Genomic DNA, 15,756 nt, shown 5'->3' on the forward strand with positions numbered 1-15,756 from the left:
ACTGCAAGGGCTATTGATCTTTGTATTGATGGCATCTGGGATCATGGATTCAGTAAATGACTCTGGATGGATGTAAGGAGGGGTGGCCCAATGGCTGGATGGCTGGTTAGATAATTTCCATTCACTTAAAACTGCATTTTCATGAGGAACTGGGAGCTTTTATGACTAAGTCTGGGATTTTTTTTTTATGGTTATTTTCATTGTACCATGTTTCACTGAGGCAAAGTCTGTGAAAAGTGAAGGAATGCATTGAAAATTTATTTAAATATGTTGAACCCAAGTTGAATCTCCAATCCAATTAGAGATTTTCATCCCCTTACATATCCAGTTTGTTCTTTCCAAACACGGTGGGAATTGTATCAGAAGGTAAAGAAGTATAGGAGCGCTGGGGTGGCTCAGTTGGTTAAGCATCTGACTCTTGATTTTGGCTCTGGTCATGATCTTGGGGCTGTGAGATCAAGCCCTATGATGGGCTCTGTGCTCAGTGAGGAGTTCCCTTGAGATTCTCTCTCCCTTTAAAAAAAAAGAAGAAAGAAGAGAAGAAGGTAAAGAAGTATAAACCCAGTACTTTCACTGTCTCATCAGAATATGACCTGAGATATTCTCTTTCCTTCGTTGTTGTTCCAGGTATAGAATGAGGCATCCAAGACAGCTGGGGTTTCAGCTCCCTTTCCATTCTGATATTCTAGAAGTTGACGGAATTCTGTAGCAATGAAACCAGCCTTTTGGCTTGGGTTTAGACATGAAACGTTTGCTCCAGATTGTCTGCCGGAAGTTGGCTTGGGATCTATTGTTTTAAAGCTCGGAGACGTGGGATTGGCTGGCTGGGAAACAGAGCTGCTAAGGTGTCAATGAACCAGCCAGAGGAGTTGGATGGAGCCCTTTTGTTCATTCTTTCTATGTTTCCACCCCCCACACACCTCTACCCCTCCAGTCCTTCCTTCTTTCTATCCTATAAACTTTTCTTCTAGATACCTGGGATTCATAGAAGAACAATGGGAACTAGTTCATAGCAATCTTGTTGGGGTTACAAATAAGTCAACAAGCAATTTAAGTACATAATGATGGGGGAGCCCAGGGGCTTTGGAAGCCAAAAGAGACACCCTAACCAGTCTGGGAGGTGAGGGAAGGCTTTCTGGAGGAGGCTACAGCTGGGCTGAGCATTGAAGGATGAGTAAAAATGTTTTCTTTTCTTTCTTTCTTTTTTTTTTTTTTGTAATATAGAACAGTGGTTCTTCCAAATCACCTGTAAGTTCCACTTCTCTTTCTGTCCTTCCTCTCTTCTTTCTTCCTCTTATATTTTTCTACTCCAGAAGTATCTGGGCACCATCCATTCTATTAGCCTCCACCTTAATTTAACAATGACCAGTGTTTTGTGTATCAACTTCATTTCTGTCTTTAGCTCCCTTTCTACTTCTATCCACATCAAAACACATTTTTAAATTTTTTTGCTGAACAAAGCGAAAGCAAATCGAAACATCATAATAGTTTTTCCCTTAAAATAGTTTTCCATCTTTTTCCTAAGAAGGACATTTCCTGAAACAAGATGAGATTGGGAGGGAGACAAACCATAAGTGACTCTTAATCTCACAAAACAAACTGAGGGTTGCTGGGGGGAGGGGGGTTGGGAGGGGAGGGTGGGGTAATGGACATTGAGGAGGGTATATGCTATGGTGAGTGCTGTGAAGTGTGTAAACCTGGCGATTCACAGACCTGTACCCCTGGGGATAAAAATACATTATATGTTTATAAAAAAATAAAAAATAAAAAAAGAAAAGAAGGACATTTCCTAACTACTATAGCACTGGTGCACCAAAGAAAATTAACACACATCCAAGATCCCAACACCCGCATTACCCCCAATTTCCTAAAATTGTCTGTATCACTGTATTCTCTTAAGGATACCCATTGCATTTTGTTGTTTTGTTTCTTTAATCACTCTCTTTAAAAAATTAGTAGAGTTTATTTTGGAGGAAATTTTTAGAAGGATTACAGAAAAATTAAGCAGAAAGTACCCATATACCCCCTCTCTTCCCACACAGTTTTCCCTCTTTTATTCACATCTCTGGTTAGCCTTTATTCCCTTTGAAAGTAGAATGGTCCCCTCACCTCCCCCTCATCGCACTGAAGTGTGTGTGTGTGTGTGTGTGTGTGTGTGTGTGTTTAATAGAGTTTTAGGGGTGGTTCTGATGGGCAATTGCATTTGAAAACTGCTTGTCCTGGGTCCTAGGACTCAGTACCTAGTACCTAGCACCTAGCACCCAATAGAATGTATGGGTGAGGCCAAGGAAAAGTCTTCTGATGTACAGAAGGTTGGCAGACGGGTGTCTACTGAGGGCAAATGACTGGTTTTGCCCATGTGTCAAGGACTCATCACCCACTTAAGGTCAGAGCAAACAGCAAGGAAGACTTGGGAGTTATCTTATCTCACAGAAACCATTACATTATCAAGAATAGAGGGCATTTACAGAGTCTGTTTCCTGACTCAAGTCTTTGCACTTTCTGGCCAGGAGTAACAAGGCTCACGGTGGTTGAACATGCTTCGTTGGTTATCCCACCCCATGGCTTCCTCCTTGCTTTGAGTCTTCCAGCTGGATGGCCTTTCTCAGCCTTGGTTTCCTTGCCTGCAAGATTTGGATTATCAGCCTTACTTGCCAAGGGTTTGGATATTGAATAAGCTCAGAACTAGTAGGGAGGAGGTGGTGGGGGAGGGACGGGGATCTCCTCCTTACTCTTGACATGTCCTTCTTGACATCCCTGCCCAAACCCTATCCCCCTTCCAAAAGCCTCACTCAACTACCAGTGTCTTCCAGAAAGGCCAAGCCCCCAGGCTCTGTTACCTCTCTCCTTTGCCAACCTCCTGCTACACTTAGTCTGAGGCTCAACTTATCCAGAACTTCTTGCCCTGCTGACTCTTCTTCTTGGGTTTATCCAGTCTCCACTCCTACTGTGTGCTCTCCAGGAGGGGAAGGCAACACATCCTCTGCTCCCTGGAGCTCAGCCTGACATCGTATATGGCCAGACCGAAAGGACAGCCTTGGCTCTGCTACTTCCTCAGCAAGCCCATGTGCCTCTCCAAAGCCTCAGTTTCCTCATCTGTAAAATAGGGCAGTAAAGAGTAGAAAAGTAGAGCAGTTAGAAAGGCATGGATCCCAGAGCTGGACTCTTTGGCTTAAATCTATGTTCTCCCACTGATTATAAGGCAAATTATGTATCCTTCTGAGCCTCATTTGTGAAACGGGAAGATTATGATAGTGGATTATAATAGAGGACTATTACAAAGATAAAAATCAAGGAGTGTCTTGCAAAGCCTAAAGGCACAATATACAACAGTGTTTATGCAGAATTCAGTTGCACCCTGTTGGGGTTTAATAAATGTCTCATGATCCTACCACATTACGCAGTCTTGGGCACTGTGTCAATGTTTATTACAGATTATCCGTTGTTGTGTTGGCCTTGGTCACAAAACCTCCAGGTCATCTTAAAAGCACATCTGGCTTCCCATCCTGGGCCTCGCCAGTATTAGAACATCCATACATTTTTAATTTCCTCTTGAATTTCAGGGTGCAGATGAAGAATGGGGTGACAGCACATCTCGGGGGATGATTCATGGTGTCATTAAGTCTGCGTGGAGTTTTCTGTAGCTCCAGTAGACCCAGGCTCTGCCCAGACTCAGAGTGGGGGATTATTTTTGCTGTGCTATTATGTTGAATGCCCATGAATCCCGTATCTCTCCTTGACTTGGACCTCACCTTTTTGGTTCATTATGTCTCAGTGGGTGTTGAAATATATAGACGTGTAAATAGGAGTTCAGCCAGTTGAGGTTTCCACTCATCTTTCTACTTGGAGGATGTGTGATGCTGTGGAAGGGAAAGGCAGGACATACAGATCTGGCCCACCAAGGTTCAAGTCCAGGCTCTGCCACTGAGCCATGTGACCTTGAGCGAATGGCTTCTCATGAAGGAGACTCCATTTTCTCATCTGTAAGGTGGGATGAGGATTCTGATCCTGATGAGATTGTGCATACAAATTGAATGAGTATAGAGGTGGCTTTTTCATTTTCCACCTGATATTCATGGAGCATCTACTCATGTTGTAAAATGATGGAGCCTCGTTCACAGGACAGCCTGGCGTTGGCAGGGGTGTGGTCCATGCTGAGACACATGTCTCAGCAGCTGGCTCATTTTGCCACCTAACAGACTGCTTTGATATCCTTGTCTTTTTCTTGTGCTGCTCAGAGCATGGTCATATATAGCAACTGCTTATTCTGGAACTTTTACCCTTAGTCTGGGGCCTTCTCTAGTCATGATGGGCAGAGCCATTAAGAAAAAAACAATCAATCAGACAAGCATTAAGATGTTTAAACATACATTTGCTAGGAGTAGCATTTTGATCAGAATAAGTAATACAAGCACGTTGAAGTGCATCACCCTTCACCTTGCATGAAGTGCTGGGGGCAGGTGGAGGTGGATCCGGGCGACATTCGCAGGAACTGACTCTACCCATCACATAGGCCTTCTCTAATTCCTCACAGATCCCTGTGAGATAGGGCCTTATCATCCCCACTCCTCCAGCTGAGCAAGTTCCAGCTCTACAAGGGACCTGGCTGGGCCCGAACAGAGGCAGGATTTGAACCTGGACCCATCTGCCTCTGAAGCCCATTTTCCTAGCCTGGGAGGTAAGAAGGTGCAAATTCCCATATTTCTGGATATTCATATCCTGATCTCCCTCATAAACCTTCAGAAGTTTAAGCCACCAATACCTAGAGTATTTTCATGTCTATTCTCTTCATCAATTTGCTTAATAAACATCAACCGGGTACCTAGTGGGTGGCAGACACTAGAGCTTCACCCACTCATCCAAAGCACACTAATTAAGTGTCAGGACACTGACACTTCACTCATTCCTTGAGCCCATGTTTGTGGAGCAGCTCCTATGTGCTAGGACACTGTTCTTGGCGCTGGAGTATGTCAGTGAATATAACAGACAAAACTGCTGTCCCTTGGAGCTCTTATCTCCACAACATTGCAAGGTTGACCTTGTTTCCCCCCCTTTCACAGCTGAGGACAACTGAAGAAAAGAGACAGGTGACTGTCCCAAGGCTGCTGAGTGGCAGAAGCAGACCAAGCTTCTGACGACAAATATCTGGACAAGGTGACATAGGAAAGACTGTTAATTCTGTATCACATCACAGGGCTCAAAGGGAGTCTGCAGAGGATGGTGCTATTGGCCGTGGCGTCAGCTCTCCTGGGATTGGAACCCCACCTCTATTACTTCCGCCTGTGTCTGCTTGCAGAGGTCACCCCAGGTCCCCTTGCAGTGCTTGGAGGTCATTAATTCCTATCTCTGGACTTGCTGTAAAGATTATGGACAAATGTGGCTATCAGCTCCATGAGGGCAGGAAGCCCGTCAGCTTGGTCTCCCTTGTATGTGCGACACCCAGCACTGTGCCTGATACACAGTAGGTGCCCAGCTTAGAGGTAACTGTTTCAATGACAACTGACTTACCCCTCCACTCAGTTATGGGACCAGCCCAATGCTGCTGTGACTAGAAGCTCAGTTCTGGCTCTTTTCGGTAGGTATGCTAGAGAATTATTCCTCTTCAGATGCACTAAAGGCCAGACAGCAGAAGTTCCCAAGACTTTACTGGAGTCTCTCCTTAGAGAATCAGGGTGTCCCCGCCTAGCATTTGTCCATACCTGTCTCCCAGTGACTTGGAGAAACTTCTATCCATTAGCGCTCTCCCCAGCCAAGGTTCTGGGAGGCAGGCACAGTGATATCTTGATTATCTGTCAGCCATCCTTCATGCGATGCTGATGGAGGAGAGTTCCATCTGAGTCAAGCTGTCCAGTAAGGATAGCTGGGGGAAAAATGAGTCTTCCCAGGTCCCAGGATGAAAACAGCAGGCTGGTTTGAAATGTCCCAAGCTGGGTCAGAAATGGAGAAGATCATCTGACTCAAAGGGCAGAACTGGGACCCTCCCCCCAGAAACCTGCAAGAGGTTCACATGAAATTCTGTGGTCTGCACACAGAAAGCAGTGGATGCAAGCAACTTCCTACTTGGATTGGAAATGCTGGCGTTGCAGAGGTGTGGGTGGATTTCTGAGTGGCAAATCCAGGAGCCAGTACGCAGCCACGACTCCTTTCATTCTCTCCTGCTACCCTGGCCCTCCCTATCCCATGTCTCCTGCTTCCCTTCTCACTCCACCCCCACCTCCTTCTCCTCCTCATCTGTCCTGTCTGGCTACCCAGGAGTCTACACAACTTGGCATATGTTCCTGTTTCAAGCCCGCCAGCTAAGGCTCTGAACACACCAGGAACTCCAGGAAGGTGGGAACAAGCCCACCTCTCCCCCACCCCCAGAACACCAGACTCTTGGGCCCCTCGGCAGAGCTCAGTGACCTCCAGGCTGGGACATTTTGGCTTGCACCCCTTACGGAAGGTGCTGCTCCTGGTGGGCCTCTGGGAAGGCAGTCAGATCTGTCGGGTCTGGTGGAGACGGGGAATCCCATGGGTTGGCCCCAGTGAGCCTGCGCCTTGTGTCATGGACACCAGCTTTCACCACCTGGCACCTCCAGACCCCTACTCCTGGGCTGCTGACAGCCTCCTGTGCCCCCAGCCCATCCCACCTTGGATCAAAGATGGGGAGGTCAGATTTCCCACCACCCCTCTCTGCCTCTGCTCCCAGACACCCTCCTCCTTCCCCTCTCCATCAGCTCCATCTTCCCTCTCTTCTCCAGGCCCCCATCCCTTCACACTGCAGCTGCTCACTTGCCTGCTTCCTCTGTCCCCCACCCCGCTTCCCTCTGTTCCTCCTCCCTTTCCCCCGTTCTTCTAGGTCCTCTTCCTTGTGAACCTATTTCCAAGCTAAACTTGACTCAGTTCAACAAAATTTACTGAGCAGCTGCTGTGTGCTGGGCTTGGTTCCAAGTCAGACGGTACAGGGATGACAGCCTGCACGGTCTTGACAGCAGGGCTGGGGGGAAGGGATTCCCCCCACCTCCTCTCCTTCTGCCTCTTTCTACTTCCTCTTCCTCTTCCCTCCTCCCTTTCTTCCTCCTCCCCTTTCTCCTCCTCCCCTTCCTCCCCCTCCCTCCTCCTCCACTTCCTCTTCCTCCTCTCCTTCCTCCTCCTTCTTCTTCTCTTCATTCTCTTCTTCTTTCCTCCTCTCCACTGTCCTCCACCTCTCTTCTTCCTCCTCCTAACTTCTCTTCCCTCCCTCTCCGCATGCCCTGTCCCGGCATCCACAGCCAGCACTGGAGATGGGAGCTGGGGTGTGTGGGATGGCAGCACCCCAGGAAACTCAGTGACAGGAGCTCTGACGCCACCATCCCCCACACAGCAGTCAATGGATGCGACTGAGCACCTGAGATCCATTCACCATGCCCACCTCCCTCCGGGGCCAAGACAGGGCGGAGATGACTTTTGCCAGCTCTGGCAGCAGCCCACCGCCCCTGGCAGTTCTGAGTTGTTTATTTAAAGGAAAAAAAGAAAAAAGCAAGGAGCAAGGAGTCCTCCTTGCTGTGTGCTCAGGAAGGGATTCTAAGGTAATGACATTGACAACACACCTTGGGGTCCTCATAAAGGGGGCACTCCAGACCATGTCCTGGGGTGACAGAGATGGAAGGTGACAGTCAAGAAATGGGAAAGGAGGCCGAGGCTCTATGGGTGCTGTCTTAGCGCATGGAGACCAAGCTTTCTCCAGAAGGATGGCCGCCAGGTCACCTTCTCACTCATTCCTCTGCTCGTCCCTCCTGGGGCTTGGACTGAGGCTTTCGTGGAGTCCAGTGGTGGGTTAGGCTCCAGATGCCAAGATTCCTAGGAGTATTTAGGATCAGCACAGACGGTTGGTTATTAATGATGCACAACCATTAGTTATTATTGGTTCTTAATTCTTCATCTCACTCCCGTTATTTGAGAAGCTGGGGGCCAGGCATGTGCCCCAGGCTTTTCTTTCATTCCTGTGACTTCCCCATGTGTCAGCACCATGACCGGGTGCTTGTCTTCCACACCAGAAGCTGGAAGGGCTTGGTACCAGGAGATGCAGGGGGCTGGGACAGTGAGCAAGAGGGACGTTCAAGGCAGGAGGCTGGGAAGGGAGTGGGGAGCTTGCCCCCACAAGAGAAGGACTGAGGCTGGGGAAGAGAGTGGGTGACAGAGGTAGCTCACCTGTACCACTGCCTCCACCCTGTGCCTGTGGTCCCACCACCACCGCCACCGCCACCGTGACCTTGACCCTTCACCTAGCTGACCAATGGAAGTAGAAGCAGATGAACACAGCCAGGCCTGTGACTATCACTCACGGAACTCTTTAACCGAGCATCATTGCCATGGCGACCTCCCATAGATCCAGGATCTGGGGAGGCGCCTGCCAATCCCAGAAGAGAGAGGCATATGGAATGGTTGAAGCTTTGACCTCAGGAGCTCAGGAAAGCAGAGTCTAAGTCCCTCCACATGTCCTTAGAAAAGATCCTGATTCCCGCTCCCTTATATGTACTTTCCTCCCCCTCTGGATATCTCCTTCGGGGACCACCGACCTGGCTTCCGTAACAAGTTCAAAAACCCTTTAGTTCATTAGGGTCCTCTCTTTTCCTTCTAAACTGGTCAGGGTGCTATCACCCCTCAGTGAGCAAGAAACCTTCCTCACAGTCTTGTTCCAGAATCCCAACCCACCCCCTTATGTAAAGAGGGCTGAATCCCATTGCCACAGTTGGAGCAACAGTGTAGAGAAGAAGAATAATGACTAGAAACCTGCATACACGTGGCCCTTGGCCATATTCAGGCTCCATCCCCTGGCTTTGTCTGCTTGCCAAGGCTCTGATGTTCACACCCCTTTCGCTTTTTCATAAATTATAACTTTGCCATGGGTGGGCAGGGGGTCATTTCTCCAAAGGGGAGGACAATTAGATTTTATTTATTAAAGGAACGGTTGATGGACTCCGGTCTCTCTCCTGTAAAAATGCCCTTTATTTTATAGTCTATAATTTTGCCTCGCCGTGAGGCTCCTACTTTTCAGAGGGGGGAGTGTTTTTGGCTCAGCTCTTTCAAGATGCCTCTGTATGAAAGCCAAGCCTGGTATAGTCCCGGAATAGAAACCGTCTGTCCTCTTGTGTTTAGACTTGGTTTCATGTCGATTTTATGAAAATCTTTCTATTGGGCCGGGGGGGGGGGGGACCGAGTTCTTACCTCTACCCCATAAATCAATCAGGGGTGCCAGAGAGCATCCCACTGAGACGTATTTGGGTCACTGACTCTCAGAAGCCCTACTTGGTGGGACCCTCCTCTGGGCTCAGCCCTAAATAAATAACCCCCCACAGGTTCCCCTCAAGTCTCCAAGAAGCAAACCTATTTCGCAGCAGGCCCTGGTGTGGTAGGTCCTATCATGTCAGATATATCAGCCGTCCTAACTGCCGTTTTAATCCACTCACACGTACGTAGCCGGGTTTAATTATAGGCAGAAATTGCATTTCAGAAAGCAACAAGAAATCATTTACATGGCTCGAATTTGCCCATTAAATCACTCGGTTCATTTGAGAGTGCAGTCAGGATGGTGTGTCCAAAGAAGAATAGTATTAGTGCCTGCGCTTAGCGGCTCTCACGCCGATGGCACCAGACCGTGTGAATCCCGTGGTTTCTACTGACTGCGTGTGTCTTCTTGGCGCAGGATGAAGGACGAGTCCAGAGATGCAGAGAGGTCCCAGCCGGTTTCGGCCCTGAGCAGAGCCCGGACCGTGCAGAGCCAGACCTCGGGGGACAAGTCTGTTTCTCCCCTGTGTCTCCAACGGCAAAAGTACTACCATCCGGGGGATGGGGACGAGTGTGGTGGGCAGAGAAAACCCGCGCAGAGACTGGGGACACGGTCTTCCTCCCCGGCTTCTCAGAGTACAGACACATCCCCTGCATCCAGGGAAAAGCTGCCTAGTCCCTCGGCAGCCCTGTCGGAGTTTGTGGAAGGTCTCCGGAGGAAGAGAGCTCAGAGGGGCCGGGGGTCCCTGCTGGGGCTGGAGGACTGGCCCACCCTCCCCATTTACCAGACCACCGGGGCTTCCACGCTGCGGAGGGCCAGGGCGAGCAGTGACGAGGGAGCCCTCTCGCTGGGGTTTGGGGCAAAGTCAGCCCTGGAACCGGAGGGTGCCTCTGGGACATCGGCCGGGCTCCTGCGGTCCACCAGCCTGAAATGCATCTCCTCCCAGAGCACTGAGGGCACCAGCCAGCCACCTGAGAAGCTGAAGACCCGGTTCAGCTCCTGCGAGTCCCTGTTCGAATCGGGGCAGAGCTCTGTCAAAAGACTGAGCTCCCCAAGCTCATCCAGGTCCCTGCTCTTGTCACCCACGCTGCGGCCTCGGAGGCGCTGTCTGGAGTCCTCCCTCGAAGACGCAGGCTGTCCAGACCTGGGGAAGGAGCCCCTCGTCTTCCAGAACCGCCAGTTTGCCCACCTCATGGAGGAACCCCTGGACAGTGATCCATTCACCTGGAAGGTCCCAAGCCTCAACTATGAACGCAAGACCAAAGTGGATTTCGACGACTTCCTCCCAGCCATCCGGAAGCCTGAGTCTCCCGTGTCCTTGGCCAGAGCGCCCAAAGAGGGTCGAGACAGTCCACGGCGCTCACGCATCCACTTTGAGACGGAGGAGGCCGACCGGACCTTTCTCTCAGGGATCAAGACCATTCTGAAAAAGAGTCCGGAGTCCAAGGATGACCCTGCTCAGCTCTCTGACTCGTCATCCTCCTCCAGCTCCATCGTGTCCTTCAAAAGCGCCGACAGCATCAAGAGCCGACCACGAATCCCGCGGCTGGAGGGTGATGGTGGCGAGCAAACGTCCCCTGAGCACAGGGAGCCGGGGGCAGGGAGCAAAGACGAGGACGTTGAGAGCATAATGAAGAAATATCTCCAGAAGTAGCAGCCAGTACAGGTAAAAGCAGCAGGAGGGGACTGTTCTTGGGAGAATGAAAACCAAACAGCCTGCCCAGGTCTGGCAGCCTGGAGAAAACCTGTTGTTGCCACTGCCTTCCTCGCTGTGAGTGATTTCTCTAGAGAAGATGGGTTTTAGAGATTCTTGCGGAAATAATGAGTTGCCAGATGCAAAGCTCTCTGCTAGGTGCCCCTGGTTCCTTAGGATTTTAAAATGCGGACCCATCAGAAAGCAGAGGGTCCTGTAGGACGGTGCTAGAGAAGGTGCTGAGCTTTTTGTCTTTCCAAGGCTTCATTCTGCCTGGAGCTAGAGGAGCCATGGTGGCCTTCTGTCCACGTAGCGGTGGCAAATCTTATGGGGTAGGCTCAGGCCAGGGCAGAAGGGGCTTTGGGAAGAGTGGGATCCAACTCTTGCTTTACATATCCAGAGAGAAACGGAGGCCCCTTGTGTGGATGGGCGGCAGCAGGGAGCCAGTGCAAAGTTCCCAGAGCAGCAGATGGGAGAAGAGAAGTAGGACTTCCCTCTGCCCTCTCTCCTACCCCAGAACTAATCCCGGACTTCTCTGGACTAAAGATAGGAAGAGGAATCCATTGCTCATAATGGCTTCTATTTGTTGGGCATACATATCCAACAAGTCAGTATCCACAGAGATCCCCATAGGTGGTTAGGATGACTGATTCCCATTTTCTAGTTTGGCAAACAGAGTCAAAGAGGTTAAGCCCCTTGTAGGATGTCAGCCAGGCAGAATGGCATTTGAAACTCCAGAATCCCCACTTGTGTCTGTAACACTTCTCCTTGGTAACCTATCCTGAGCACAAGCAGGGATAAGCTCAGGGTCTTCTCAGTGACAGAGGAGGATCTTTAAAGAGGTTGCCTGTGCTGACATCCCATAGTGAGGTTGGCATCCCGACCATCTATACTCAAAGGGATGTCGCAACTTCCCGACTCTGACCTCACTGGTAAAACAAACGAGGGAGCCCTCAAGATCAAGATTTCCCTGGGGAGTCCGCCACCAACCCAGTCACCTTGACCCCCAGTTAGGTGCTCTTTGCCTGAGGCTGGGCTGGCCCCTGACAACCCTGCCCAGAGCACATTTCAAGCCTTAGGGTCCTGGGTATTCCACTCTGCGACTACTCGCTGAAAGGCAAAGCCAGTTTGGGGAGGCTGGACGTCAACAGAGGACGTTTAAGTCCTCCCCTCCAGGTTCAGACACAAGGCAAACCCCCTACCGAGTAACATAATGGCACGTGGCCTCCGGGAAACTCTTGGGCACTGAACTTGAAGCAGCTCCAGGCTCTGGCGGGATGGGGCAGCCGCAGGCAGGTGCACAGCCTAGGCTTTGCCTCGGTCCCCAGCCTTCCTTCCAGAGGCCTCCTGGACTCAAACGAGCCACCCGGCCTCCACACCTATAGACCTCCTACTTCAAGAGGCACCCTTAGCCCATCAAAAAGCAATTGCCCCTTCCGAGGAGACGGGCTCAGACTGTATCAGAGCAAATTAATTTGACTTAACACGGCCTTCTCTCTGCTCTCAATTACCGGGAAGAGATGTGATATTCATTTACATTATTATGCTCTCGGGGACACAGAAAGCAGTTTCAAAGGCCAAGTAAAGGGCACACGTCCATAAGGAGAACAGTTCTTAGCAGAAGTCATCACAGAACATCTTGTCTCTGCCATTTTTTTTTTTTTTTAACTCAAGTCCTTCCCCCATTTAGTAGCGCTCACCGTGGTAACAGAGCCTTTGCCAAAAAAAATATCTTCCTCCCTGACATCCACACTGGAGGCTTGAACTGAACGATGGAGGTATAGTCCCATCCCCCGTGAGGCAATGTATTAGGGGATTCAGATCCAAGTGAGCCCACCCCCATACCTGTAAGCTAGCACCTTCCGTGTATCTGCCTGAGACCTGGGGCAAATCATGGGACCTGGCCAAGCCCCCGTGTCCACAGCTCGAAATTGGGGCTGATAATACCATGCCCCAAAGTAGCACTGTGAGTTTTTGTAAATGCCAGGGATCGCCAGCTTAGGGCCCAGTACCCGCTGCAGGCGGAAAGCATCAGGTGCCCCAGCGCTCGGCCCCTTGGTCCTTTAGGAGCTCCTCCCAAGCGTCTCTCCACTCATTCCCCTTCTTCTGCCCATGCTCCTTCATTTTTCTGGGTGGTGTCTCTGCAGGAATGCCCCCCGGAGACAGGGGACATCAGGGCCTCCGTCTTCCCCCCCAAACATCCTTCCTGCATCCCGTTGATCCACTCTGACGTACGTTTGTTTCCAGCCTCCTGAGATGTACTGCCCCGGAAGACTTCCTGGCTCCACCACTGTCTGGAGAAAGAGAGAGACGGGCCAGGCCTGCCCAGGGGCCCTCAGTCCAGAGCCGGCCAGCATGGCTATGCTTGAGTGGCCAGAGGGGTCTGGCAGGAGGCATATCCCTTGGGCATGGGATCCCAGCATGCTTGGTCTGTACAAAATAAAGTGATTGCTCCTTGGCCTCTGTGGTTCCTGTCTGTTCTGTGATCATGGGACCCTGGAGGTTTGATGGTGGTGGCCCGGGGAGAAGGGTTCCAGGGAACTGCATCAACCCAAAGTGTTCATAGTTTTGAGTACATGCTGTTATTTCTCTCCCCCTCCGTAACGCCACACAAGGGCCTTGCTCCTCTTCATTTGACCTCATCAACTCAAGTGCCACCTCCTCTGGGAAGTCCTCCATGATACCTCAAAGGGCAAAAATCGTTCTCCATTCTCCCTCAGTTCCCATATTTACCTCTATCCTAGTCCCCTTGCCTGCCTACTCACCTACATTGTACGCGTATGTGTAGGCAAGCTTTCGAGAAACTTGAGTAGATGAACACACCCCTGAAAAAGTTAAGGAACCTATATTCCTTGGATGCATGTGACACACTGAAATGAAGGCATCCCCACCCAGGTGCACCCAGATCCACATTCAAGTACCTGTGAACATTTGCTCACAGCTTCCCCCCCTCCATACACCTGCTCTCATACACAGCCCTGCCACGCCCACACCAGTATGCACGTGTACCACAAACTCCCCTGGTCTGTCGCTTGGATACCCGCTTCTCCAAACACCCTGGAAGTATTAGTCGTACTAAAGCTGTAGGCTGGTGTTTATTAGTCATATGCTACTCTGGACACCTTGCTACGCATCGCACGTGGAGCCTCACACCACAACTTCAGAAAAAGTCCGGAAAGACAAATGCACTTTTATTCTTTTTAATTTTAATTTTATTTTTCTTTATGCACTTATTATTCCCTATTTGCAAAGGCTGTGCTAGCTCATGTCCGCATGGAGAATGGTGATGCCGTCCCTATTTGGATTCCCACTGGCATAGGCTAAGTTCTGCCCCCAATGTGTGACTGTCCCAGGACCCCTCTGGGATTGCCAATCGGAGCTCCCTCTGTGTGCTGGCTTTCTAGGGCTGCTGTAGCAAATCACCGCAGATTAGGGGGTCGCCTTATGGTTCTGGAGGCTTGAAGACCGAGCCCGAGGAGGTGTTGGTAGGCCTGGTTCCTTCGGAAGTTTCTCCTCAGCTCATAGATGGCTGCCTTCTCCCGGGGCATTCCCGTGGTCTTTCCTCTCTGCATGCATCCCTGCTTCTCTCCCTGTGTGTCCATACTTCCTCTTCTTATAAGGACAGCGGTCAGATCAGATCGGGCAATCCGAACAGATTAGCTTTAACGTGATCGCCCCTTTAAAGACCCTATCTGCCAATACAGTCGTACATGGAAGTAGTGGGCTTCAGGGCTTCCCTAGGCATCTTTTGTAGGGATCATAATTCAGCTCGTAACATGTGCTATGCAAAGTAGGTGGTAATTTAATTTGCTAATCATGAGCATTATTCATGTAGCGATCAGGTAAATATGTCCCGAGCTCCCAGCTTGGTCCCTGAATGAAAGCAGTTACAGAACTTGAGAGCAGATTCTCACTGCCTTCCTGGCGCTGGAGATTTGCAGACATTTTTAGGACCTGGAACCTGTGAGTTTCCAGGAGCTTCTCTTCCTGTGCTAGCAGGATTCCTCATTCAGCCAATATTTGTGGGGCACCTGCTACACGCCAGGCAGTGTTCCCCACGTGGGGGATCCATGGCGAGCAGGCGGAACCCCTCCTGCTTTTTTAGAGGGAACATCCTACCTGGCGAGACAGACAATAACCAAGAAAATAAATACGGTATCAGAGAATGAGAAGCACAATAAGGAAAAATAAAGATGAAACTATCTCATGAGTTCCCTTTTCAAAATTTACTGGACATTTATTTTATGAAGTACCTTGCAGTAAAGGAGAAACCTGTCACTATTCTTCAGTGATGTGCAGAGCGGTGCATCCAAAAAGGTTAAAGTCAAGTCATAACAGCAAAGCTTCCCTCACTGTTGTGAAGGAAATAGAAAGCCCTTGCCCCTCAGATCCCCCAACTCAGCACAGTCTGATGCAGAAGATACTGACCCAGCGTGGCTCTCTTCCTTGCAAGCCAACTGCAGAAATCCTCAGGGGGACCAAGAGGTCACATCAGCATCTTGCTCAGCCTGGGACCCAGGGCAATAAGCCCCACCCAAGTCACCACTTCTGCAAGGCCTGGGCTCTGCCATCCTCTCTCTGCGTGAGCTCAGCTTGTTTCCTTCTTTCTGGGCCCTCCCTCCCTCCTCTGTGCAATGGGTCTGGGACTCAGACCAGCCTGCCGGCCTCTTGTGAGTTCCACGGTCTCCCAAAGCGCTGAGTGCAGTGCCCGGCATGGAGTCAGCTTGCAGTCAACAGTGGCTCTGTTGAGCTCTGGGCTCAGAAGCCTGGCTCTCCCACACCCAAGGCTGAGGCTTCATCGGCACAGCCCTGCCCT

General features: G+C 50.3%; 1 protein-coding gene across 1 annotated transcript in view; it reads left to right on the forward strand.

Annotated features, from left to right (window-relative positions):
- The window catches only part of MYO18B (myosin XVIIIB), a gene marked incomplete at its 5' end in the record, with an annotated part of 249,320 nt that extends 235,945 nt beyond the window's left edge, over window positions 1-13,375 (forward strand). The window contains 2 exons of the mRNA XM_046025552.1: window positions 9,665-10,913; window positions 13,188-13,375. Of these exons, the coding sequence (XP_045881508.1) occupies window positions 9,665-10,901 (1,237 nt within the window). The remainder of the gene's footprint in view (window positions 1-9,664; window positions 10,914-13,187) is intronic.
- Window positions 13,376-15,756: the final 2,381 nt, after the last annotated feature.

This window comes from Meles meles, chromosome 12 (assembly GCF_922984935.1).
Source record: "Meles meles chromosome 12, mMelMel3.1 paternal haplotype, whole genome shotgun sequence".
NCBI classification, from domain to species: Eukaryota; Metazoa; Chordata; class Mammalia; order Carnivora; family Mustelidae; genus Meles; species Meles meles.